At 40.1% G+C, this 26,600-nt stretch overlaps 1 protein-coding gene across 3 annotated transcripts in view; it reads right to left on the bottom strand.

Annotated features, from left to right (window-relative positions):
• The window catches only part of BTBD7 (BTB domain containing 7), a 51,707-nt gene that overhangs the window by 9,244 nt on the left and 15,863 nt on the right, over positions 1-26,600 (bottom strand). The window contains exons 1-7 of one of the 3 annotated variants that reach the window (XM_044231990.1): positions 18,992-19,510; positions 12,879-13,087; positions 11,288-11,363; positions 7,726-7,886; positions 4,424-4,567; positions 2,895-3,084; positions 71-249 (exon numbers count right to left, since the gene is read on the bottom strand). In XM_044231990.1, coding sequence (XP_044087925.1) covers positions 71-249; positions 2,895-3,084; positions 4,424-4,567; positions 7,726-7,886; positions 11,288-11,363; positions 12,879-13,087; positions 18,992-19,208 — 1,176 coding nt within the window. In that variant the 5' untranslated portion in view covers positions 19,209-19,510. Of the gene's footprint in view, positions 1-70; positions 250-2,894; positions 3,085-4,423; positions 4,568-7,725; positions 7,887-11,287; positions 11,364-12,878; positions 13,088-18,991; positions 19,511-19,726; positions 19,839-26,600 lie in introns of those variants that run through there. The other 2 variants (XM_044231989.1, XM_044231991.1) reach the window with 2 other exon arrangements.

Genomic DNA, 26,600 nt, shown 5'->3' with positions numbered 1-26,600 from the left:
GCTCCTTGAGAGATTTGAAATTCTGTCTGCACGAGGATCAAGGTTCCTGTTTCACCTAGTCAAATCCCACCTGCAAGAGCTCGGCGGCAGCGTCCGCGAGACCAAACTCTCTTAAGACTCGAATTTGAATTTCGTAGCTGACCGTGGCGCCTTCCCCACAGTTGAGTGCGTAGGCTCTCTGCACCTGCTCGGTGTGCCGCAGCTCCTGCAGACGTCTGACCATGTCTTTCATAATGAGGAGACGAGGAACTGAAAGAAGAAAACGTTGGTTCGCAAAACACCCGAGCTGCACGCAAGACCAGCCCCGAGCACAAGGAAGCGCGCGTGTGGTCTGCACTAGAATCTACTTGTACATTTGTTGATAGCTTTTTAATTTCCTGGGAACAGTAATTTATTTGCTGCCTAGAGAAGGGGAACCCTGAGTGGAGTCTGGAAAAGGGAGAGAAAAGCAGGCAGGTAAAAAACAGAGAGTGAAAGCATGTGTCTCAAGCAGAAGGACCAGGCACATGTCAAACAGGCAGGGGACACACAGCACGGCACGAGCAGCCGGCCCCACTAGCAGCTGAGAGTTCAAAGGTACAAGCAGGAAGAGTATGAAGAGAGAAGGTGAGAAAGATGGTCAGAGCAGATCACGAATGACCCTGCGTGTCACGTAAGAATGACACTGTATCTTGGGAACAACAGGAGTTGCCTGTGCCGGGCAATGACGGGATGAGAGCAGAGCAGTGAGGTCGCCAGCATACTCCGAGAGCAGGGTGAAGCAGGGGTTGGCAAACTACAGCTGGGCGAGCGAATCTATCCTGCCTCCTGGTTTGTAAATAAAGTTTTACTGACACACGGCTACACCCACTGTTTGGGTAGCGTCTGTGGCTGCTTCTGATGGCACAGCTGAGTAGCTGCGATGGGCACTGCAGAGCCTCAAAGCCTAAAATATCTACGTAACGGCCCTCCAAGAAAAACGTGCGGAGCCCTGGGGTAAACGCCAGAATGGGAGTAAGGGTAGAGGCAGGAGCACAGTTAGGAACCTGAACTAAGGCTGTAGCGGCGGGGCTGGGAATAGGTGACACCATCTATATATAAATGTCTAAGAGACAAACTGCCCAGACTGGCCACCGGCTACGATTTCTGGGGAAAGCGGAGCTATCATTTACTGAGCGCTTAACTTTGTGCCTGGCAAACTCCTAAGCATCTTACTCATGGTACTTCCTCAAATCTTCCTAACAACCATAGAAAGGAGATACTATATCCCTTTTGTAGGCAAGGAAATTAATGCTCAGGGAAGCAGGTTATTTTGTCAAAAGTCACACCAATAAAGTGTCACAGCCAGGACATGAGCCTTACTGGCGTCTTCTCCAATAAGCTATACGGCTTCCTTCAGAGCGAGGTGAGCAAGGAAGAGGGAAGGATCAGAAAACACCAGAACAGGACGAGGCCTTGTTAAGCAAGACAACAAAGATGCCTTATTTTTCTGAACATACTTAATTGTGAACATCTCTGGGCTTTTTAGGTTTAGTCCTAAGATTAAATTATGCTGCTATTCAATTGTATTAACTCAAGCTGATAAAAACTGGGCCAATGACCCAAAGCTTCAATATTCTGCACCAATCAGCTCCAGTAATATTTCTCTTCCCACGGTTGTCCAGTGTATACTTTAAAGAAATGATGGGCAGTATTTTGTCCATAGTGGCCAGATCTGTTAAGGCCAACAGTCGATTAGACATTAGTCCCAGAATAAAATGTACGTGTTCAATTAAAAGTTCTGTTATTCTTTTATTTGTCCTTAATTGAAACAGACATTTATAAACAGCAGATGAATGGTGCCATTTCTAACAATGCCATAGTTCTCTGATGTTTTTAAATCTTGAAGTAGTAACTGGCTAGAGCTATAGAGCTATAAAATTTCTGACCTCCAGATCACTGTGGATTTTCTTACCTTAAAAACTGACACTTGAGTCCTTTGGATAAAATCAACATTAACGATGCTTAGAAAATTTTGGACATAACAGTTGTATCTCTAAGTATGGGCAATTTCCTCAATGTCACGACAGAAGCCTGTGCTACAACAGAATTCACAGAGCAGATTCTGGGAAGCTGGATGGATCTCTAGGAAACCAACAGCGATGATCACATTTGGGAGCACATGTCTCGACTCAAACATACAAGTTTATAACTCTCCTGAAAGAGTCTTATGTGGACAATGCTTTTACATGATGAAAAATCTGAATTCCGTTGAACTAGGGGTTCTCAACAGGAAGTGATTTTGCCCCCATAGAACACATTTAGCGAAGTCTAGAAACACAAAAACGATTCCAAAAGGTTGCCACAAGGAGCGTGTGTGTATGTGTGGGTGTGCGTGCTTGCGCGCACTACTGGCTACTAGGTCTAGGCCCAGGATGCTGTTGAACACCCATCAGTGCACAGGACAGCCCCCTCAACATAGAATTGTGTCAAGACGCCCAAAGTTGAGAAACCCTGGGCTAACTGGGAATCTGGACACACCGGTTACTGGAAAATAAAATACAAAACCAAAAAACCTAGCTTATTAAGTATTAATTCTTTAATGAGAACAATGCATAATGGATATTGGAAAGTGGAAAGAATTAGCACATATAAAAAGGCTACAAAAATGATTAGGGATGCCTGGGTGGCTCAGTCGTTGGGTATCTGCCTTTGGCTCAGGTCATGGTGTCAGGGTCCTAGGATCGAGCCCCACATCGGGCTCCCTGCTCAGCGGGGAGCCTGCTTCTCCCTCTCCCACTCCCCCTGCTTGTGTTCCCTCCCTCACTGTGTGTCTCTCTCTCAAATAAATAAATAAATAGATAAATCCTTAAAAAGAAAAAGGGATCAGATTATTCATTTAAATATAAATGTCTGACAGAAGGCTGCCGTCTCACCTGGAATTTCATTGGCTACGACTGAAGGAGGGCTTGACTGGTGACTGCTGATCTGCTGGTGGCTCATCATGTGACAGCACTGTGGCACTGCGGTGTTGACCATGTAAAGTGTGTCTGGCACGTTGGACATTCTAACCATTCGCAAACGCACAAGATCTGTTTGCTCCACCATCATCTCATCCAGCACTGACTGAAATAACAGTTCAGTATTAACTCATCTCTGTAAATCATGTTTGGGCCTTCATCATATAAAATGGGAATTAATTTATTGTTTTCAGTGCATGAAGCTTAAAATTAATAGTGAAAGGAGAAAGAACCCCTACCTCTTTAATTTTTAAAGAATCTTTCTGTATCATCTTTGGAAAGAAATAAACATCTTCCAATTGTTTGCTTTTAATTGAAGTATTCGAAATTTGAAGGAAGGTATAAAATTAGTCAGAAGGAAATCATACCTAAAGTTACTATAAAAACAATCTGTACATTGCTAAATATCAGATCCAGCAAGAAATGCTCAAAATACAAAATACTGTTGAATTTTAAATTCAACAGAGCTATATTAAACCCAATTGTTTAGTTAGTTTCAGATGAATCTCAACAAACCACAGGGTGGCCAAAATGATGTAATGTATAAATCTTTCCCACATTTCCTGGGGGCAATTTTCTACTTAAGTCTGGGTTCAGCTGTCAGGGAATAGGGAAGTCCCAGGAGGAGTATTTGATTAGCTCCCCGCTGCCCCATTCTGAGGGAGCAGAATACAGGGTCATTTATTACAGACCTTTTATCACCAGAAGCCTTTGGTAAAGGCCTCTCCTAAGCTCTGACAATCAAAATGAGAAAAAAATTAAGGTAACTTAATTCTATACCGAAACACAATGTTTTGCCGTTAATTTGTTTCACTAAACTTAATGGTGATTTCTGACTTTCAAAGAGTTAGTCAGTTCCTCAAAAGGCCATCCCAAAGTTCTAATGGCCAGATACAGCTAATAAACATCACAGATTCCATTTTCACATTACCATATTTTCTTGGAGTTCTTCGTATTATAATATACAATTTACTTAACAAGCCTGAAATTTTATCTTAGTTTTGTGCACTTATTCTAAAACTAAACATAACTTCCAACGATTAGCCATTACAGAAACACATTATAAGAAACCATGTCATTTCTCTCCTTTAAGAAAGACAAAATGTGTGCAATCTTCTTTCAGAACATTTTTCCCATCTTGAAGATCACAAAATACTATTATTTCAGTAAAATTTATTTTTTTCCCCAAATTAACAATTTGCAATGCAACTAAGAGGAGAAAAATGTAAAATGCAATTCAACATGACCTAAGTTCTAAGAACATGCTTGATAATTAAACATTTCAGACAACTACTCCCGTGAGTAGTTGAACTAGAGTTTACTTTCACTTTCCCTATTACTGGGTATTTAGGCAATTTCTAAATATGTTTACAATACCAAAATGAGTATCTTTGTGCTTACAGTTTGTAAAATGTACTCTAATATCTTAAAATGATTTTCGTTACCTTTGCTTCCTCCACATAGGGAGAGAACAGTCGAGGACGAACATATATTCCAGCATTTTTTTGCCGTAACCAGGCATTTGATTTTCCACCTTCTGTTGCAGGAAGCATATCCGATGGAGGAGTACTAATCAAGCCTCTTTTCATCTTGAAAAAAATTATTTTTTAGATGAACTAGCGATTTGTGTAGACCTAGGTTACTACTAAGATAAAAAAAAAACTATACCTATAAATCATGAAAATTTAGTATTTCAAAATACTCCAAATGTTTAAGAATATTTAAAGGATTCAGCAATAAAAAGGTACTATAATTCACCACTTTCCTCTATACAGAGGAATGATACTTTTAAAACAAGAGCTATAGTAATTAAAAATAGAATGAGTTGGACTAGTTTTCAGAACTTTTAATGAAAACCAATTTCTATTTTTTTCCCTTACTCATCTAGAAACGGATTCCATCTCCACCCCCCCACCCAAGACAAAACAAGAACATCTTCTTGGGCCTCTATCTATAGTACAAGGATGCAGGCGGTCTGCCTGGTGGTTAGGGACAAGGAGCTTTAGGGGAAGCAGATGGGACACAAATCCCTAATTCCCATTTAACAGCCATGTGACCATGGACATGTCCTTTTATCTGGACCTCACTTTAAGGGCTCCCAGATGGCCCTGGAGACGGGACACAGCATGACTAACTAAAAGTGGTGGCCCTGTTGTTTTCTTGTCTGTGCTAGGAGAAAATATAGCAAGCACCTATAGCTTGTTTAGGTGGTTCTAAGGATTAATGATGGTAATGCAGGTAATGCACTCAGCACGTACCACACACCAAGAGTGTTTTATGCTTAACAGCCATTATTAGCAAACTTTCACCGGGGACTTCTGGGTGAAGCATGGAATTAAGAACAGAAATATGTATTTTCTAAGTCTACTAAACCAAAGTTCTAAATTATTTTTCTAAACCAAATTTAGGGCCCAATTAAGTTTGTGTTCCAGGTCTTGTTTTTTAAAAGATTTTACTTATTTATTTGAGAGAGAGCATGAGAGAGAGAAATCTCATGTGTGCACAAACAAGCAGTAGGGAGGGGCAGGCTACCCGCTAAGCACGGAGCCTGATGTGGAGGGGCTCGATCCCAGAACTCTGGGACCATGACCTGAGCCAAAGGCAGATGCTTAACCGACTGAGCCACCTAGGCACCCAGTTAAAATTGTTTTTAACTAATAAAACACAGCATTAGATAGTATTTAGAAAACAGAGAAAAACTCCCAACTCTAATCTATTCCAACTGTAATAATGCTTATATATATTTCCTGCCAGTCTTTTTCAAATGGATTTTTACATAACTGAATTCTAGAACACATAAAAATGCATTATTTTGTATTCTTCTTTCTGAAATTATATTCTATCATTAGCATTTTTTGTGGTGCTATATTGCCTTTATAACCACTGTTCAGGGCAGCAAAATATTCTGTTGAGTAGTTGTACTATAGTTTAGTTTATTTTTTCTGTTGTTACACATTTAAGTGGTTTCCAAATATTTAAGGACTATGCTACTAATGTATCAGTTATAGTTCCCCTATGGGGTGGTAGTATTATTTCAAAAAATACTGACTTAATACGTGAAAAAAATAGTAACTTACAGCTTTGTTTTGCCTTCTTTGGTGTGTGTGATTACTAGTTAAACTGAACATTTTTTCTATCAGAAGTATAATAAATATTTAATTATTTTCTTCTACTTTTTCCATGTTTCAACTTAATATTTAATTCTGTAATCTAACAGGATTAATTTTGTGTGCAAGTGAAATGAAGGTTTAACTTTAAAGAAATTCCCTCAGCTCACCAGCTAGTCCAGCACCACAATGATTCACTGATTTCTGACAGATTATTATATGTTTAATTCTTATATAATTAATAAGGGTCTTTTTCTGGGCTATTTTGTCTTGCCTGTTTTGCTAGCATTACAAGTTAGAGTGGTGGCTTTTTTTTTTTTTTTTTTTTTTAAAGCAAGCTCTAGGCCCAACATGGGGGTCTGAACTCAGGACCCTGAGATCAATTGTGTACTTAACCAACTGAGCCAGACAGGCTCAGACACCCCTAGAGTTTTAAAATACATTTTAAAGATTTTATTTATTTGAGAGATTGAGCAAGAGAGCACAAGCAGGGAGAGAGGCAGAGGGAGAGGGAAAAGCAGGCTCTCTCCTGAGCAGGGAGCCCAATGTGGGGCTCGATCCCAGGACCCCAGGATCATGACCTGAGCAGAAGGCAGACACTTAACCGACTGTGCCACTCAGACGCCCCTTAAAATATATTTTAAATTCTGGAAGAGTTATCCCTCCTTCATTATGTTCTCTTTAGAGAACTTAAAAAAGATTCTTATCAAACAAACAGATGAACACTGGCGGTGGGGGGGCGGTGGGGAAGAAAACCAAGAAACAGACTCTTAACTACAGAGAACAAACTAATGGTTACCAGCAGGGAGGTAAGGGGGGGATGGGTGAAGTAGGTGCTGGGGATTAAGGAATGCACTTGCCATGAGCACTGGGTGTTGTATTTAAGTGATGAATCATGAAATTCCCCACCTGAAATGAATATTACACTGTACTTTAACCAAGTGGAATTTCAACAAAAACTTGGAGAGAAAATAAACAAATACATAAATAAAGCACTTGTACACAATGAAAAAATTCTTATCCAGTTTTTTCCAGATGACTTATGTTTTTGAGCAGCTAAAAAAACTATGATGATGTCTATAAGCATTGCTTTAAAGTTATAAACCAATACGTGTAGAAATAATACTTATAATATTTATTTTTTGCATCCATTAATTGAAGAATTCTATTAGCTTAAAAAATTCACTTGACAAAACTATGAACGTAATATAATCAGCTCCATTAATTTTTAACTGAAATACGATCATAAGATTCAGTCACCCTTTTCACATTGAACCAATCTCCTTTTTTGCTTATTTATTGCTGTGTTCGAAAAGTCTCCAGAGGTAATCTCCACCCTTTCCTTTTTGAATAGTATCTACTTGATCTCACTGAAAAGTGGCTGAAGTGACTCCCCCTAGATGATCTTCTTGGAAAAGTTAAGACGCTATACCCACTGAACTCTCACACCGGACCTTTACTTGGGCCAGTGATCAGCACAGCATGGCCCAGAACACAGATCTGTCTCTGTCCTCATGGACTTCACATTTTACAGTACTCTATTAGTAGAAATTATGTACAATGATTAAAAAAAAAAAGATAAACCTGTACATTTTGGTGCATTATCTTTTAGTGAGAGATAAATGAAGAAAGGCACTTACTGCATCACTTAGGACTTCACTGTTAATAGGTAAGATGTGTTCAATTCGCACAAATGGTAAGAGAGAAGAAAGGATCTCTCTAAGCTCTTCGATGTCTAGGTCTCGTCTTTTTACGCCTCTTCTGTTCACACTATGGGCAGTGCCACTCAGTAAGTTTGGCTCTATGAGACAGAAAACAAAAGTCTTCAACCAAATCCAAATTTTCAAACTTTTTTCCCTAGTACATTTTTGGTAACAAGCTATATACTTAAGTACATCTGCTTTAAAAAGGATTATAAATAATTTTTGTGTCTTAAGTTTACTTACTAAAGCTCTTCTTTGACAAAGACAAAGCATGATATCAACAGTAGGATAACTTTTTTTGATTGTTTTGCATTAAAAAATAAAGAATTCTTTTCCACATACTAACTCAAAGGAGAAAAGATGACAACATACTAAAATCTAGTTTGACTAAAGGCTTCTTAAGCTTTCTAACTGCTGTGACCAGTTTTTAGTACAATTAAGGCATTACAGAGCAAGTGGCATTAGTTAACTGTGTGTTATCAGTATACTCATTAGGCTACCATGTTTACCAGCAATTTAGTAAGATATTAATTACCTGGTATCTCAAGCAGCAAAACTTAATGTGTACTGTATTTAACTTTTTGTGATAGTCTCCTAAATTTCTATAATATGGATTGTTGCTGCATAAAACTGAACACTTAGATCTCTGACATGCAATATATTCCCACTGTCTAGGGCAGAGAGTAAAGGTTTTCTTCATTACACATCAGTGAAAAAAAGATCTGAAGTACATATAAGCTTAAAAACATTGAGTGGAAAAGAGAAATTACTAAAATTTTGGGAACCTTTAATCATATCTATAATCTAGGGGCTATATATATATATTTTTTTCGCTATATTTTTTTCTTAAAAAAAATCTTTAAATTCCTAAATATAAGTGCTTTATTTTTTGCAAGCACTCTATAGGCAAACAGGCATTTCCTTTAAATCATGTGATAGACACATGGAGAGAGAGAGAAGAAATAATTGTTTTTTTGAGAAGCTAAGCTTTTTCTGGCATCATTCAAGACAAAATTATTGCAAGCATGTGGAAAAGGATAATTTTCTCTTGCCTTGCTATGATTTGGCTTCATACTTATACAAAGCACTGCTTTTCAAAAAAATTTTCCCCTTAAAATAGTGGCATCCTGTTTTCAAATGAAATCTTATATAAAACTTCCAAATATGTAACAGGTTAGGGCAGAACCTTTTTATGAAGGTGACAAAAAAGCGTAGCCTGAGGTGCTTCGGTTCCTCCTCAACTCTGGGGAAGAGCCTTCTGTTCTAATCCCATCAGGAAACTATATATTTTAAGGGAAATCTTATCAAGGATGCTCATTATTTGTCCCAAATAAACATGACATTTCCTCATTACCAACCTTACATCAGTGAACAAGCCTATGGCCTATAAGGATTATGTAGCATTATATACAATTAATTCTTGTTGGAGTAGTCCTATTCCATAAGGTCAGTATAAACAATTAGCAAATACTGAACCACTGCTCCTATGAGAAACACAGGGTTAGGCTCCTGTGGGCTTCTGGTCACAACAGTTTTATCAGCCTATCAACACATAACCTTGTTTTATGTGGTTCTGTTTAAAGACACCTTATTACTATATATTGTTGATTCGCGAACACTGCACTCAGAGCCAACAGCACGGTCACTCTTTTTTTTTTTTAAAGATTTTATTTATTTATTTGACAGAGAGATGACAAGCAGGCAGAGAGGCAGGTAGAGAGAGAGGGGGAAGCAGGCTCCCCGTCGAGCAGAGAGCCTGATGCGGGGCTCGATCCCAGGACCCTGAGATCATGACCTGAGCCGAAGGCAGCGGCTTAACCCACTGAGCCACCCAGGCGCCCAGCACTGTCACTCTTTTCTGAATAAACTTACTTAACTCCTAATTTCTGTGTAAGGGACATCACAACCTTCCCGTGCTTGGAAATACCATACAGCACTAAAAGTTATAATGGGAGGCCAGTCTGATCAGTAAGATCACCAAAAAAAAAACCAAAACAAAAAAACCCAAAAGCAAAAAACCAAACAAAAAACACAAACCCATAAAATATGAAAAACATGACACTATTTTGAATGGACTGAAAAGGACACTTGTTTGCAGTATGAGAACTGATATAAGAAGGTAGACTGTCACCCTGTTCCACCTGAAGTTGAGAACACGTGCATCAGGGGACTCAAATATATTTTTTGTCATTCTGAACATGTCTGCAATGGACCATGAAAGTAACGTGGGTACTGATTTGGGGGGAGCGTGGAAGTAAATTTTAGCAGGTAGGTGAATTTGCAAATACAGAATCTGCAAATATGGATAGATGGTACACTGGCATTTCAAAAAGTCCCAAATTAACATCAGTGGCTTTAATATTAAAAACAATTCACATCTGAGAACTGCTAAAAGCTTTTTTTGTAGGCCATGGAGAAGTAAATTAGCAGGAGAAATTAGATGTTTTGAAAGGCAGGTTTAGCTTGAAATTTTTATTATCTTGAAATGTGACAGAACTTAATAAATGCACTAAAAATTTATCATTGACTTCAACCCTTTAAATAGGTGAGCTTCATGATATGTAAAACAGATCTAAAAAGCAATCAAAGAATGACAGAAAAGGAAAACCTGTATTTAATTTTTCTGATTAAAATGTTTTGAAAAGAAATGTTTTGATTTGGGCTTGCTGTATGGAGGAACACAACATTCTATGAGGGAAGGAGCATTATAAGATCAGTCTCTACCTCTTCTGCAATATCCCCAGTTGGAAGTCATTCAAAAGCATTATTTTTCCTTTACCTTTCACAAAATTTAAAAATAAACAAATGTGCTTTTTTGGGGGGTTACTAGTCATATATTTTTTAATTGAGGTAAAGTTGACATAACATAAGCCTCATCATTTTAACCATTTTAAAATGTACAATTTAGTCAGTGGCTTCTAGTATATTTAAAATGTTATATGTACATCACCACTGTCTAATTCCTAAGCATTTCCATCAAAAATACTTTAAAGTATTAGGGGCGCCTGGGTGGCTCAGTGGGTTAAGCCGCTGCCTTCGGCTCAGGTCATGATCTCAGGATCCTAGGATTAAGTCCCACATCAGGCTCTCTGCTCAGCAGGGAGCCTGCTTCCTCCTCTCTCTCTCTGCCTGCTTCTCTGCCTACTTGTGATCTCTCTCTGTCAAATAAATAAATAAAATCTTTTAAAAAAATACTTTCAAGTATTAAAGCAAAAATGCTTTAAATGAAAATCATTGAATGAAAAATTTCATTCTAATACTTCTATAAATCAGTAAACATTATTAAGCACATAGATATCATGAAAAGTACCCTTTTAAAGTTGTAAAATAGAATTTTCTGGTATACTTATTTCTAACAAAGTATACCTTCTCCACTAAAGGATGTTATGGACTGTGAAAATTTCTGTTCTCACCAGGCCATACTGGTTATTGTTGAGATGGACGCACAGCATGTCTCCGGACAAAAAACGTACAGTACAAGCTAACTTTGGGAGCTTACCTCTGTCAGCTATTCTTTTCATCAACTGATGCTCACCCCATTTAATCAGATACTTAAGGATATCTTGTTCACTTGCCTAGGATAAGAAACAGCTTAATTTTAGTGAAATTAGACAAGTGGCAAATTTCATTACTCACTTTTCCTAGGTCATAATGTACATGCAGTGTGCAAGCCAACACCTTTTCCTCTCCACTGGCTGGCTGAGATGTTCCACAAAAGCTGCAGCCCGCCAGCAGCGAACACACGACCGCTTCATATGTCCAGTAACCCATCTCTCAGCACCAACTAAATTTTTTATTCTTGTTTTCACCTTTATTTTTTCTTTTTCCTATTCTCTTTACCTATTTTAAACTTATTTTATTCTACTATATGGTCTCTATACAGGTGCCTTAAATTCTTCCTGGGACAAGGTACAGATAAATCGATGTAAATAAAAGTATATAGATACCTAGCGATTACGATCTCCTGCAGGAACAGAAAACACAGGTATAGCAACTTGTTTTGGCAGAGACACTACACTCTGCACAATGTATGCTACTGACTGGTGAAGGGCCCTTCCAGCAGTCTGTGAAATGGCAAGGTGCCCTTCATTTCTTTGTACTTTACTGAAAATCTCAGTGCAAATCTAGGCTGCTCTCCAAGGCTTTTACTTTCTAAATAGAAATGCAAAGCTTTCTAAAGACAATAATCCGAGAGAACTGACAAATCCTAACCCCCATAATGCACTCCGTCTGGATCAGGACAATGAAACGAGGTTAATGAACAGAGATCCTAAATAAATCAAATCCAATTACAACAACATTTGTACTGCAATCAAAGCACAGATGCTAAGTGGATTATTTAACTCTTCACTGAATTTCTCACTGGGATGGAAACATTTTATTATTTTCCTAGTACAAACAGAAATAGGTAATGACTCAAAGGGTTTATGTTTTTATAACATTAAAACTGTTGTATAGTTTTTGCCATAAAATTCATACAACCAATGGCAAACTAATTAAACTTGAGCATATGTTACTTGAAAGTATTTTTTGTAATATTTTAAATTTATTGTTAGTTTAAATTACCAAATTAGATTGACATATAAGTCAATAACAGAAGAATTTGCTAAAAACTACGGATTAAACATTAGTTTAAAATAGTATTATATTCTGATAAGACAAACATACTGAGTTTTTATAAGCACCTGAGTAGATTAGAAATTGAATACTATTCTTACTTTGTGCTGCTTAAGCTACTGTCTATAGTCTAAGTATCTGACAATCCACGCAAAACAAGAAATTGTTATAGTCAATTAATGGAAGCCAAGACAATCTCTGTTGGGATATGCTTCTGACCTTGCCTACTGGTATATTTATTTACTGCCCCAACCCCTTTGGTGTAGCTGGCTGGGACCTGGGCTTGTTCACAATGTTGAGTCATAGCAGCAGGTGCATGAAGGGCCAGAGGGCCAGAAAGCTTTTCCTGTACAAATCTGAAGAGGGCATCCCTGGGTGGGCTGATCTCCCAAATGGGAGAATAAAAGAGTGTAGGTGGGTTTCCCGGTGCACACATGGATGGCAATGAATCTGACAGGTGTAGAAATGATTACCTGTAGGTAGTCAGACTGGATAGCAGTGAGCAGATGGTCTTTGCTGAGTTCATAAAAAACATCCGAAGTCATGACCTGGGAAAATTCCTCACAGAGGAAATGTAAAGCTTGTCGATGCACCCATTTAGAGCCATACGGATGAGAGCTCCACTTGAGGATGGCAATTAAGGTATCTAGTGAGATGTTCTCAGCAATGATATCCTCACAGCCTAAAAGAGAAGGTAAATACTTCTTAAGATTAGTCATAAATAATACTTATGGAACATCAGTACGTTAGACACTGTGCTTAATAGTAGCAGTAATAAACAAGAACAAGGAGATAAATAAATTTCTGGAAATCACCAAGACCTGGAGAGATGGGGTAACAGCAGGTAACAACAGACTATGACATCTACAGGAAATCTGCTGTTCAGTAGAGACATTAGAAAGGGGCATAGAAAGGGGCAGAGAATCCTCACAACTGTTTAAGAAAACAAGTATCTGTGCAAATCCAACAATTTAAGTAAGACATGATAGTGGAGAGCAGTGGACCACAAGGCAAAGAAGAGAAGGTAGAAATGACACAGTTGTAGGAACTGGCCAGTCAGAGAAAGGCTAAAGCTGGAAAACAGTTCATGACACACTGGATGACATGATCAGGACCAGCTCAATGGATGGGTGGAAAACGAAGGTGAAACAGAACCAGGAAAATCAGAAAGTTCTGTATCTCAGTGAAAGAAAATCAACTGTACAGAAGAAGATGCGAGAGCCAACTTAACCACAGGCTGTGTAACAATGATACCCGGGCGCTTGAGCTGGACGGATGCAAACTGTGACATGGCTGCTGTAGGGCTGAAGCAAGCTCAAGCTTTTCAGATTCAAGCCCAGAGTCCTGACCAATGGAACAATGTGGCACTGATGTCCCGTGGGATGCTGTGTTCTGTCGGGGCCCCATGTTTTAGATGGGGCATTGACAAAGCGCCAGGATTCTCAGAGGAGGGCAAAAGAACAGTAGGGAGTCTGAGACCTGTCACAGAGGAGAAAAGCTCTGAGCAACCAAGATTACTTGGCTTATGTAAGAGAAACCTGAGGGGAGACATAGGTGCTATCTTTAAATGTCTGACAGACCTTCATGAGGCAGAGGAGAAAGGACAGACTTCCCTGTTGTTCCAAGGGCAGGTCCTGGATGTTAAATGGATATTGAAAGAAGAGGGATTTTGTCTCAATATTAAGACATTTCTAACAATTAGATTTGTTCTCCTCTTGTCCCTCAAAAAAAAAAAAAAAAAAAAAAAAGGATCCTTCTAGAAAAATACAGGCACAAAGGCTGGCTCATCACCTAAGGGATAGAGTACCAAGAACCCCTACGCTGGATATGGAGCTGACGTCAGATATTGTTCAAGCTGCTTCCATCACAAAGATAAACTCTTCCCTTTAAAAAAGATTTTATTTATCTATTTGACAGAGAGAGAGAGAGAGAGAGAGAGATCACAAGTAGGCAGAGAGGCAGGCAGAGGGAAAGGGGGAAGTAGGCTCCCTGCCAAGCGGAGTGTCCAACATGGGACTTGATTCCAAGATCCTGAGATCATGACCTGAGCCGAAGGCAGAGGCTTAACCCACTGAGCCACCCAGGTGCCCCACAAAGATAAAATCATTTTTTAGAAAAGTGGTAACAGAGTATCAATGTGAGAGTAATTTAATCTAAACATTAAAGATTAATTTCCTTAATCTCAACATTCACCTGAGATCCCGATAAGGAACACTGAGATCACCACAATGGACTCCGCGTGTAAACAACACTCAAAGAAGTGATATGTGCTGACGAGGAGGGAGAGAAATGGAAAAACTGTAAACCGCTCTCACGATATTATGGTGAGCCTTGCATGCCAGCGGCCAGAGGAAGACCTGTGTCATTCTGCTGCCTGAAAGCAGGCCCTGGACTAGAGGTGAGGAGAATGAGTCAATCCGTCAGGAGAGGCAATCTGATAGATGAGTTTGGGCATGAAGAAAGGGAAGTTAGAGAAAAGGTGGTTACTGAAAAGGATGTATCACAATCCTACGAAACCAGGATATTGGCAGAGGGAAAGAAGGAGAATTAATAACATCATATATTTAAATTCCTGAAAAGTTTTCAAAGAAGTGAGAAGTGATAGGAAAAAGTAGGCTTTGCAATCAAGATAGATCGGACTCAAAATCCCACCTTGGCCACTTAGAAGCAAAGTCATTTTGGACAAATCCTTTGCCTCTTTGAGCCTGAAATGTTCTCATTTGTAAAACTGGGTTTATACTCCTAACTCTGGGTTGTTACAAGATTTAAATGATTAACATAAGATTAAATGAGTACCCTTGACACTCTTCATTTGTTCAAACATTGTGCAGTATCTACTTGCCAAGAGCTGTGAATACAATGCTCTTTTTACCACACACTTTCCTGGGTGATATCATCTGCCCCTCCCCAAGGCTTTAACTCCCAAACCATCCTCATGACTTTCAAATCTATATACAGTTCCAGAGTGCCTGGCTGGCTCAGTCAGAAAAGCATGTGACTCTTAATCTTGGGTTGTGAATTTGAGGCTCACCTGGGGTATAGAAGATTACTTAAATCAACTTAACAATAAACACGTCTATGCACAGTTCTAACCCAGAGCTCTCTCCTGACTCCCAGACTCATTCCCTCAACTTCCCACTGGAGAGTTCCACGGGGATATTCTGCAGACCTCTTAAAGGCAAGTCAATTCGTTTCCTCTGGGAAATCTAGTACACTCCCCCATGCCCCCCCCACCTTTTAAATCCCCGATTTAGAGAAAAATCCTCTTCCTCCCAAAGCCAGAAATCTTAGTACTAACAGTGATTCTTTCTCCTCAAGATTTTCTCTCCAATCACCATCAAATGCTGTTCATTCTATTCTTGTTTTAAATAAATCCCCTCCACTGAATCTCTACCACCTCCCCATTTCAGAATCTGATACTTTCTAAACCCCGCATCACTGAAATAGCCTCAAAAAGTTCCCATCTTTCTCCCTTCCAATCTGTTCTCCATACTGTTGCCAGATGATCTTTTAAAATGTAAATTAGATTATATATGTAACAAATTATTCAATAGCTTGCAAATAACTTCAACATAAAATCCAAACTACATATTCTTGATGGTCTGGCCATTGCCAACTTCTCTAGCCCCATTCCTGTTCATATTCTACACTGCATTCATTACTTAGCATTTCCTAGAGTTCCACCAAACTCTCACCTCCAGGCCTTTGCATAAGTTGTTCCATTTTTCTGAAATGCTCTTAATTCTCCTTCTTAACTCATCCACATTTTTTAGACTTGCTTAGACACAGGTTCTTTCAAAACTCTACCTTCATCTTATTCCCCAAAGCCTAGGTCAGGTGTGTTCCTCTTAAAAAGGCTGCCCTATTTCTGCCTTAATAGAAGATAAATTAAAAATAAAAAAAAAATATAATAATAATAAATAACAGCAATAAACTCTCATACTATTTTATATTTCTTCAATATCTGTCTGAATCCTCTACCAGACTGAGAGCTCCTTTGGGGTAGAGGCCCCACCTTCTGTCATTCTACAATGCCTGACATCTAGTAGTCTAATCAATTGAAAAAAAAAATAGCTAACAGTTTTAAAACTTATTATGTGCCAAGTTTGTACTTGACTTAGAATATTTAATTTCAGCACTCCTATTCCAAGAAGGTGGTATTACCATTCCCATTTTTAAAAAAAAAAAATTATTTTTTAAGATTTTTATTTATTTATTTGACAGACAGTGATCACAAGCAGGCAGAGAGGCAGGCAGAGAGGGAGGGGGAAGTAGGCAGGCTCCCCGCTGAGCAGAGAGCCGACGTGGGGCTCGATCCCAGGACCCTGGGATCATGACCTGAGCTGAAGGCTGAGGCTTAACCCACTGAGCCACCCAGGCGCCCCACTATTCCCATTTGACAGATGAGAAAAATAAGATTCACAAAGATTAATGAGCTTGCTCAATTCACACAGCTAGGAAGAAGACAAGTTGTATATAGCTAAACATAGCCTTCCGCTTCTGCTGAAAAATCTCCCCCTTTTTTATTCCTCTAAACTTAGGTCTCCTATGAATCAATGTTCATCAGAACTTCTTCACTTATAGCCACTCCTCTTATGAACAGAAAAGCACCTTATAAATATACCAAGCACACTAACTCACAAATGTGAAAGGAAAATAATTAGGCAAAAAATTGGAATGCTGAAAGGTATATTTTATGAAGATATTTATCTAATATTGTCAAATATAGCATTTTCATATTACAGTAGGGATTTCAATTAGTAGTAATTTGCCTTTTGTCAAGGTTATTGATAAGGGAATGAAAATGTACACAGAGCAACAAGGCCAAAGGGGTGCTGGCAGGGAAAGGCCAGCAAGCAAGATGCAGAAAGACTTCATACAATGCCATTTCTTTGGTAAATTTTGGACCAGTCTTGTTGGCCCAAAAATGTTACCAGCACATTTTCGAAGACGGTTGGATTCCTATTGACAAAGGGATACTAAGCCAAACACCACAAGGAAAGGGTCCACTTAAGTGCAGTGCAGGTGTTTACTTCTGTCAAATAAATAAGTAAAAATCTTTATTAAAAAATAAATTTCTAACCTGTCATGTACAAATACTTCAGTAGAAACCAATAAAAACACTTCTTGAACATTGTGATGATGTCAAAGTGCCAAGAAGTTTCTAAACGCTTACTTTCAGTAACTGTGCTTACCTCATTACAGACACACTCTCAGGAGCACTGCTGTCTAGAATCCCATTCCTTCCCCTGTGCCAGTTTCAGGGTACAGGACAGTCAAATTTGTTTCCTCCCATTTGGTACTAATTAACTCTCAGAGGGAGTTGTTTTTTCCTCTTCTATTTCCTTAGAGTTTACTGAATTTGCTTTCTAACTAGACATAAAATAGTATCCTCTTCTTTAAAGACAATTAAATACATAACCAGAATGACTACCTTTTTAACTTTTATTTATTTTTTTAAGTAGGCTCCATGCCCAGGGTGCAGCCCAACACGGGGCCCGAACTCACAACCCTGAGATAGAGACCTGAGCTGAGACTATGGTGTTCAGCACCTGACTGGGTCACCCAGGAGCCCCTACTTTATCTTCTTGAAGTTAGAAATACAGAGTGTAAGAGTATTATCCAAATATGGCAGATACTGTACATATTCACCAACACCAGCTCTCTGATCCCACCACACCCATGGGCACAGTATACATCCGCTCCCTAAGGCTTTGGAACTGGCCATAAGATCTGCTTTGACCAACGAAATGTTGTGACAAAAAGCGTCAAAAGTACTTTTTTGGGAATAGGCTTGACCTCTTGCCTTCTGCCACTGCCCTGGGAAAGAACATGCTGTGGCTAGGTTGTTGATCCTAGGAAGAGAACCAGCAGCAGCAGAAACAGGGTCACCCAGCCCTGGTAAACCACAGTGGCAATCAGAATGACCCCAGCTGCTGCAAACTTAAATTTGTAATTCTACCTGACCTGGAAGTTTGTGAGAAATACATGTTCGCGTCATATGCCACTCAGATTCCCCAGCTGGCTGTTACGCAGCAATGGCTGACTAGTACACCGTGTACCTTTACTGGAGGAATTCAAAAGCCTTTATCAATTTCCTTGTAACAGAAAAACTCATCTGTAGCCAAGACCTTGAAGGGCTCATAGGTGCCATGCATTCTGCTCAGGTAGCAGACTTTCAGTGATATAATTGTGAGGTTGGCAGATATGAAGTCAACTTCTTAGGACTTTTTTCCCCCTGGAAAACTGCATCTTACAGATCCCTTGCTTACTTGATTAATCCTTTGTTCTATTCTCTTTTACCAGAATATTTTCTTTCCAATATGTAGTATCGGCAAAAATGCCTCTTTTTAAAAATTTGAGCTACATACCACAAATGATCAAGACAGAGGGATAAAGAAGCACAATAAATTGACATTTACTAATACACACGATTGTTCCTGCTGCGTGTTGAACAGGAACACTTTCTGTTTTTATTATTAACATTTCCCCCTCTTCATGCTCCTCTGATAACTATAAAATACGCTTTGAAGCGCAGATTTTCTGGCAACACGGTCAGGATCTATCTTTATTGCCACTCTCTTACCTGCACCACTGGCAGCAGTGGGAAACCTTTTCACTGGTTCATGTCCATCACAAGCAACTTCTAGATTCAAAGTTTCATATTGGGCCTGTGGTGGGAGAAGGAAGAACACAGGCAAGGGGAAAGAAGCGAGGGGGACAGTGGAGGGCGACCACAGCTTGCTACGTAGCATAGATGGTATAGTCAGTTTAGAGGAAGGCTGGCCCTCGAGGAGGCACATGGCTCTTCAGTGGCATCAGTTAGAAACAGAAGTAAGACTTCAAGTTCTAATAGGCTTCAGAAAAAAGTTGCTTCAACTCTTTCCAACTAACCTGGATGAAACTGATTCTAGTTCCCAAGGAAAGGAATCATGAAATGAGAGGGAGGTGAGGGCAGTCAAAAGTGCATTTGGCTTTGAATTCGGGTAGTTACATCATCACCTCTTGACTCTCCCCCATAGAGCTTTGTGCCAGATCAAAGCACACCCGTAATTCTCATTTCCTCATACACAGGATGAAATAATCCCATCAGAGTTCTGAGGATTATGTTAAATAACATCAGGGAGCCAGTGTCCATCAACACTTACTCTTTCTCTAGGCTAGAAATCTTTTAAATCAGCTGTGCTGACTCCTTTGACATTTATCTAGAACTAGTTGGTACATCCTACTGATTCTTCCTTCAAGACGCTCTTTGATTAGCCTGTTTTCCATTCCCAGGAATGTGATCTCTGTCCAAATCCTTCGTGCCTCACACATCAAATACGGAAGAGCTTCTTGCCAACTCCTGTCCTCCTTCTTCTAATCCATACTGAGCACACTGCCGAAAGGTTTTCCACCATCATCTCTGCATCTTCTCTGTTTTAAACACGCAACTGGAATTCCAAAGCCAAGGCAGAAAAGGAGAGTCCGACACGTAAGGATCAGAAGACAAGTCAACCTGTGCCGCAGTGTTTTTAACTGCCAGTCCATGGACTCTGCAACTCGTGAGAGCTGGTGGCATCAACACTCTTCCCTCCGCCTCCGAAGATTCTACAGAGCATCTCAGAGGGTCCCGGCAGGGCTGGAACCCTGGCGTCTCCAGCAGCGACCAGCCCAAGGCCATTCTTCTGATTTTTCTCTTCCCCTTTCTCACGCTCCCCAGGACTGCACTCCTGTTCAGGGGATTACTTACCAAATAAGCCACCTGCAAGCAAGCTCTAGTTTTAGGCTGCCTCAGCACAGGGAGGGGGGAATGGCAAGAGACACCATACAATGAGAGGAAGAGAAGTGGCCCTAGGAAACAAGATTCTCCAGTGAGATTCTGGAACTAGCTCACTCACTGAAGAAATGGCAAAAAGGACCCCGGTTCCTAATGATAAGCGGGTGGTGGTGAGCCCTGCACGCAGCGGCAGTTTGACAAAACTGTGGTTTTGCTCTAAGGAAAATGCTAGTTTAGTGGGAGAGGTGGCCTTTGGATAGAATGAGCCCCTGAAATTGGCTGGCTTTAGCTGACTGCTTTCAAAGTCAGGGGAAAAAAGTGAAACAACCATTCAGGGCAGCCACCCCTCAATCTAGGCATTCTGTCGCAGTCGGAAGACTTTTAGGTGGTCTTTAAAAACATCCTTATTTCCCACAGCTGCAGAACAGGGTGCCAAAACTCAGGATCCAGATTTAATTTGAAAGATATCAGACCTCAAAGACTTGAATGCAAAGCCTCAACAAATCTTCGATGATGCAATCTGGGTCTGAACAGAAATAGGTGGGGACAGAAATCTGGAATGGGGATATCTGGGTGGATGAGCTAGGAATGTCAATCCCTAAGATTGTCTAAACTTTCTGGGTTGGTGGAGACACAGCTCTAACTGCTGGCAGAGGACAGCAGCCACCTGCAAAAACAGCGCTTGTCCTCTTCAAGATCTGCCTCTGCCTCTGCTCACTAGTTCCAAACCAATAATCAGGAGCTAATCACTCATAAGCACAGTCTGAACAAGGGAATACGATTTCTGTTCTTAGGGGAAAGAATGAACACACCCAAGAACCGCAAGACCTGGAGATACGTTCTGGCAGGGTCTAGAAGACTGTTTGTGGGAACGTATCTTGAGTGTGCTGGATCGGGACGCTAGGTCTGCGGTGATATAATACAAGAGGAGCAGGAAGGTGTTTGTATGGATTTCAAGGTATTCACCAGGGCATCTTTTGTTGCTTCTCTGTCCAGTGACAACAAAGACTGGGCAACTGTAGGAACCATCGATAGAGCGATTAAGAGCTCAGACACCTCTGGGATGAAGGTCTGGGTTCCTTCAACCTGGCAGGCCACCCCAACCTGCTGAAATATGGGCAAAAAATGACAATTCAGGTTAGGGGACAGAAGAGGGAGACTGTGCTAATTTGTATGGTTCCAGCTTGCTTTAGCTTAGAACTGTCTCCCACAATCTCCATTCCTATATGGTTCTAAGCAAAGTTGGTCAAAGTTGTGCGAGAACAGGAGGCAGAAGCAGCAGCATCACTCTCTGAGTCACCATAACTAGATATGGGGACAAACAGACACAGAGGCTAGCTGATCCTTCATCTCCCCTGCTTCGAGTTCAGTTCTCCTTCCCAACTAGCCCCAGGTCACCACCAGATGCTTGGCTGAGGAGCCACAGGCCAGAGCGCCCATCTCCACATGCCCCCGTACCCTGTGCAGCGCCCTGTGAGTGGCTCAGTGTGTCTGGCCTCTCAGGCTGACCGTTCCTCTGAGTTCTATTTCTCTTCCAGCCACACCTTTCCCCGAAGTGGTGTGAGGCTCAATCCCTAGAAGAATTCCCTTATCCCCTAAGTCAAAGGTGCTCTGCTGCCCAAACTGAACTCTGAGGGACAGTTTCGATGAGAGTATCAATTACAGCTTCCAGCCTGTCGCAACCGCAGGACTGCGGCTATCTGTACCATCCCTCCCGGACTGGGACTTTTGTAGAGGTGTGGCTGGTTATCACCTTGAAGGCTCTGTGATGAATTGGATCTAAATTATTGTTTTCTCCTCATTAAATTAAATCACATCAAATTGTTGATATTAAACCACTTTGACCTATGAAAATAACCTCAGAAGATTATACAACGTATTAGTTTTCTACTGCTACGTAACAAATTACTACAACAAATCATCTCCTATTTTCTGTGGACCAGGACACTGGGCACAGGTGATGTGCGCCCTCTGTCTGGGTTTCCTAAGGCTGCAATCAGGTGTCAGCTGGGCTTGCCTTCTCACCTGAAGAGCTGGGAAGTTCTGGGGAAGAATTTGCTTCCAAGCTCATTCAGGTTGTTGGCAGAAATCCTTTCCTTGTGGCCATGTAAGGACCCAGCTTCCTGTGGCTATTGGTGGGGGGTTCCCACAAAGCTCCTAGAGGCTGCCTGAGGTTCCTGCCGTGGTCTGCTCAACAGGCCTTTTCACAACAGAACGGCTACTTCATCAATGCTGGTGAGGGAAGACGTCTCTCGTTCAAGTCTACTATCAAGATGGAGTCTTCTCTAATGTAATGTAATCACAGGAACGACAGCCCACCTCTGCCATACTGTACTGGTTAGAGACAAGACATAGGCTGTGCTCAATGCTTAAGCAGGTGTAAGTATCATAAGATGGGGATCATTGGGGGTCACCTTAGGGTCTCCTCATCACAGTAAGTTTATGACCATTCTAGTAATGCGCTTTTGACACACCACACAATCCAGATCATTTTAGTCTGTCCTGAGTGCTCCTTTCTTTGATCTACTTTAGCTGTCTTTTCTCAGAACACGTCTAATTTTACAACTTCTCTGAAGAGAGGTAAGAAAAACTGCAATCAATATTTTAGGTAAAGGTGCATTATAATTTGGCCAAAAAAGGAAAAAAAAAAAAGGCTATTGACAAGGGAGCCAAGAATACTCAATGGGAAAAAGACTGTTTCTTCAATGAATGGCACTGGGAAAACTGGATATCCACATGCAAAGGAATAAAACTGAATCCCTATCTTATACCACTCACTAAAACTAACTCAAGATGGATGAAGGACTTAAATGTAAGACCTGAAACCATGACCTCCTAGAGGAAAGCATAGGAGTAAAACTCTTTTTGACATGGGTCTTGGTAATGATTTTTTGTATTTGACACGTAAAGCACAAGCAACGAAAATAAGTAAGTGGGACTATATCAAACTAAAAAGCTTCTGCACAGTAAAAGAAACAATCAACAAAATTAAAAGACAACTTACAGAATGAGAGAAAAATATTTGCAAACCATGTATCTGATAGGGGGTTAATATCCAAAATATATAAGAAACTCCTATAGCTCAAGAGTAAATAATTGATTAAAAAGCAGGCCCCTGGGTGGCTCAGTTGGTTAAGCGTCTGCTTTTGATTCAGGTCATGATCCCAGGGTCCTGGGGCCAAGCCCTGCATTGGGCTCCTTGCTCAGTGGGAAGCCTGCTTCTTCCTCTGCCTGCTACTCCCCCTGCTTGTGCATCCTCTCTCTGTGTCAAATAAATAAATAAAATCTTAAAAACAAAAACGGGCAGAAGACTTGAATAGACACTTCCCCAAAGAAGACATACAAATGGCCAGAAGTACATGGAAAGGTACCCAACATCACTCATCATCAGAGAAAGGCAAATCAAAACCACAGTATACTACCTCACACTTGTCAGAATGGCTGTTACCAAAAAGACAAGAATTAAATAACAGCAAGGATGTGAGGACCCTTGTGCCCTGTTGGTGGGAATGTAAGCTGCTACAGCCACTACAGAGAACAGCATGAAGGTTCCTCAAAAAATTAAAAACAGAACTACCATAGATTCAGCAATCCTACTTCTAGGAATGTGTCTGCGGCTGATGAAAGCACTGCCTGGAAGAGATGTCTGCCCTCCCATGTTCACTGCACCATCACTTACAACAGCCAAGATGTGGAAACAAACAAATAAAGAGAATGTGGCATATATATAATAGAGAGTTATTCAGGTATAAAAAAGAAGGAAATGTTGCCACATGGATGAATCCTGAGGGCATCATGCTAAGTGAAATAAGTCGGAGAAAGACAAATACTGTATGACCTCACGTACATGTGGACGCTAAAAATGTCAAACTCACAGAAAGAGAGAACAGAATGGTGGTTTCTAGGGGCTGAGGGGTGGAGAAATAGGGAGCGGTTGGTCAAAGGGTACAAACTTTCAGTTATACGGTGTCTAAGGTTCAGAGTCCTAATGTGCAACACGGTGACACGTTAATATTGGGCTGTATACTCGAAAACTGCTTTGATAGTACAGTGAAGTGTTCTGACCACCACCACGGCCACAAAATGTTAACTATGTGAGGTAAAGGGATGCACAAATCAACCTTACTGTGGTAAACATCTCAGGGTATACACATGTATCAAATCATTACATGGTGTACCTTAAACTGAACACAATGCTATATGTCAATTATGTCTCAGTAGCACTGGGTGGGGAAGATAGAGAAAGCTAGATTTTAATCTATTTTCACTGCAAAAAAAAGAGGAAAAGTAAGGTGAGTTTTTCTGGGTTCTATTTCTCATATCTTTTTGGCTAATGTTCAGAATTTGGTTATTTCTACTGGGTAGATATTAAAACTATAATACAGAGTCTTAAAGTGCAACATGTTTATCCACACGGAAGGATCTTTCCAGTTTCTGTCCCTTTTAATAGGGGGACCCTTACAAGTTCCTCGCAATAACTAAATGCCAGAGGGCATTAATAATATCATAGATCTATTCCAAATATATTTTTAGGTTTCCTTTCATATATTTTAAAAGTTACATACTTAGACTATCTCTGGATTGTCTATCTGGATGGATTTACAAGAAGCTGGTAACACTGGATGCATCTGTGAAGGGGAACTGACTGGTGGGGGTCAAAAAGTTGGGAGAGCAGGAGACTCTTCGCTGAGTACTCTTTGTACCTTTTGAATTCTGTTCCTTCTGAATATATTAGCTATTCCAAAAAAAAAAAAAATCAAATAAAAAACAAACAAAAACCATCACGCTATGGAAGTTGCCAGCAGTTCCTTCCCTCAGTGCCAATATAAAATCAATCACTGACCACAGAATCCAAGCAAATATTAGAAAGGAAATGAGAAGGTTCTCTGCTTTCAGAACATTACTCCTCTCTGATGGGAAAGAGGCAATCACTGAGATTCATGCTGCTTGTGTGTGAAAATGTACCCTGCCTGCTTGTATCCTTTATTCTAATAACTTATGCCAAGCTATGTGAAAAGAAAGGACAGAGAAGAAGATAGGAAAGAAGTTACTGTAGTAACCTGGTACTAAAGGAGGTGGCTAAAGCACATAATTATTATAAGAGATTAAAGACTTCTCTATGACATTAAAGGAAAAAGACAAGACTAAGCACTCTGAAGATACTTATTTGAATATATTTATATTGCTTTACTGTTTACTTCATAAATTAATGTTTGATACAGCATTTTTAATATTTAGGCTTTAGTAGTTTTTGGTGTAAGTGAAAACAGCATGATGAAAGGGAAAAGCATTCACACGGATGTCAGTATCTAAACACAGACACCCTATATAAGCCTCTGCTATACTAGCAGGCAGGGTATCAAATTCTGGAGAACTTGAAATTGAACACGTATTCTCATGTGTGGGCATCTGACTAGAAGAAAGATGCAAGATATACTATTAGAGTCAGACTGACCAGAGACCCAACCCCAATTCCCTTTAATTGTGTGATGTGTGAAATTTTGTCCATTTCCTCATCTGAAAATGTTCCCTAATCTTCAAAATCTACCTCTTACTATAATTAAATTTCTTCATACACCATTATACTGGTGTATTCTAATTCAGAAGCAAGCACACAGTCTGTGGGGAGTGGAAGAGGGTAGCAGGAAAGCAGAGGCTCAAGGGAGCAGAGCAAGTCAAAGGTTATAAAGAGAACAGAAATGCTGACAACCCAAACGTACTGTGTACTTTCCACTCACATGTCACTTATTAAAATGTTAAATAAAAAAAATTCTAGGGGTGCCTGGGTGGCTCAGTTGGTTAAGCATCCGACTCTTGATTTTGACCCAGGTCATGCTCCCAGGGTCCTGAGATCAAGCCCCATGTCTGGCTCTGCCTGAGCGCAGAGTCTACTTGTCCCTCTCCCCTCCACTGCTTGCACATTCTCTTTCTCTAAAATAAATAAAATCTGAAACAAAATAAAACCACAATTCTAGTAGTCTCAGTATGTGAAAAACTCAGAGGTTCACATACCTTTAATAAAAAACAAAAAATACCCATTTACATCGATACTTTGTTTACTATCCTTAAGCCTTTTTCCCACTGTGACACATCAGTAAGTTAGTATCCTTAATTCTATTATAAGAAAAACCCCAAGGTTTGGGGGTAGAGCCATGTTATGATTTTCAGAACTTTTGATATTTACTGGTTATCTCTTAAATATGATCATGTCTCCCTTCAAAACAATGTACCTCAGAGATAATTTTTTCCCATCCCTTTTCCCCTGTAATAGGAAAGCATAGCCTTCCAGTTAGAAAGACCAGGATTCAAATACCGGCCATACCACCCCAGGTAACAGTATTTTCAAGTGTCAGTTTACCCATGAAATGGAGAGAATACTTACCATAGATGATGTGAGTTAAGAGCTTAGCAATAGTGCCTGGCAAAAAGCAGGTGC

This window comes from Neovison vison, chromosome 13, assembly GCF_020171115.1.
Source record: "Neovison vison isolate M4711 chromosome 13, ASM_NN_V1, whole genome shotgun sequence".
Lineage (NCBI taxonomy): Eukaryota > Metazoa > Chordata > Mammalia > Carnivora > Mustelidae > Neogale > Neogale vison.
Note: the sequence above shows the minus strand (reverse complement) of the source record. Positions and strands in the feature narration are given on the sequence as shown.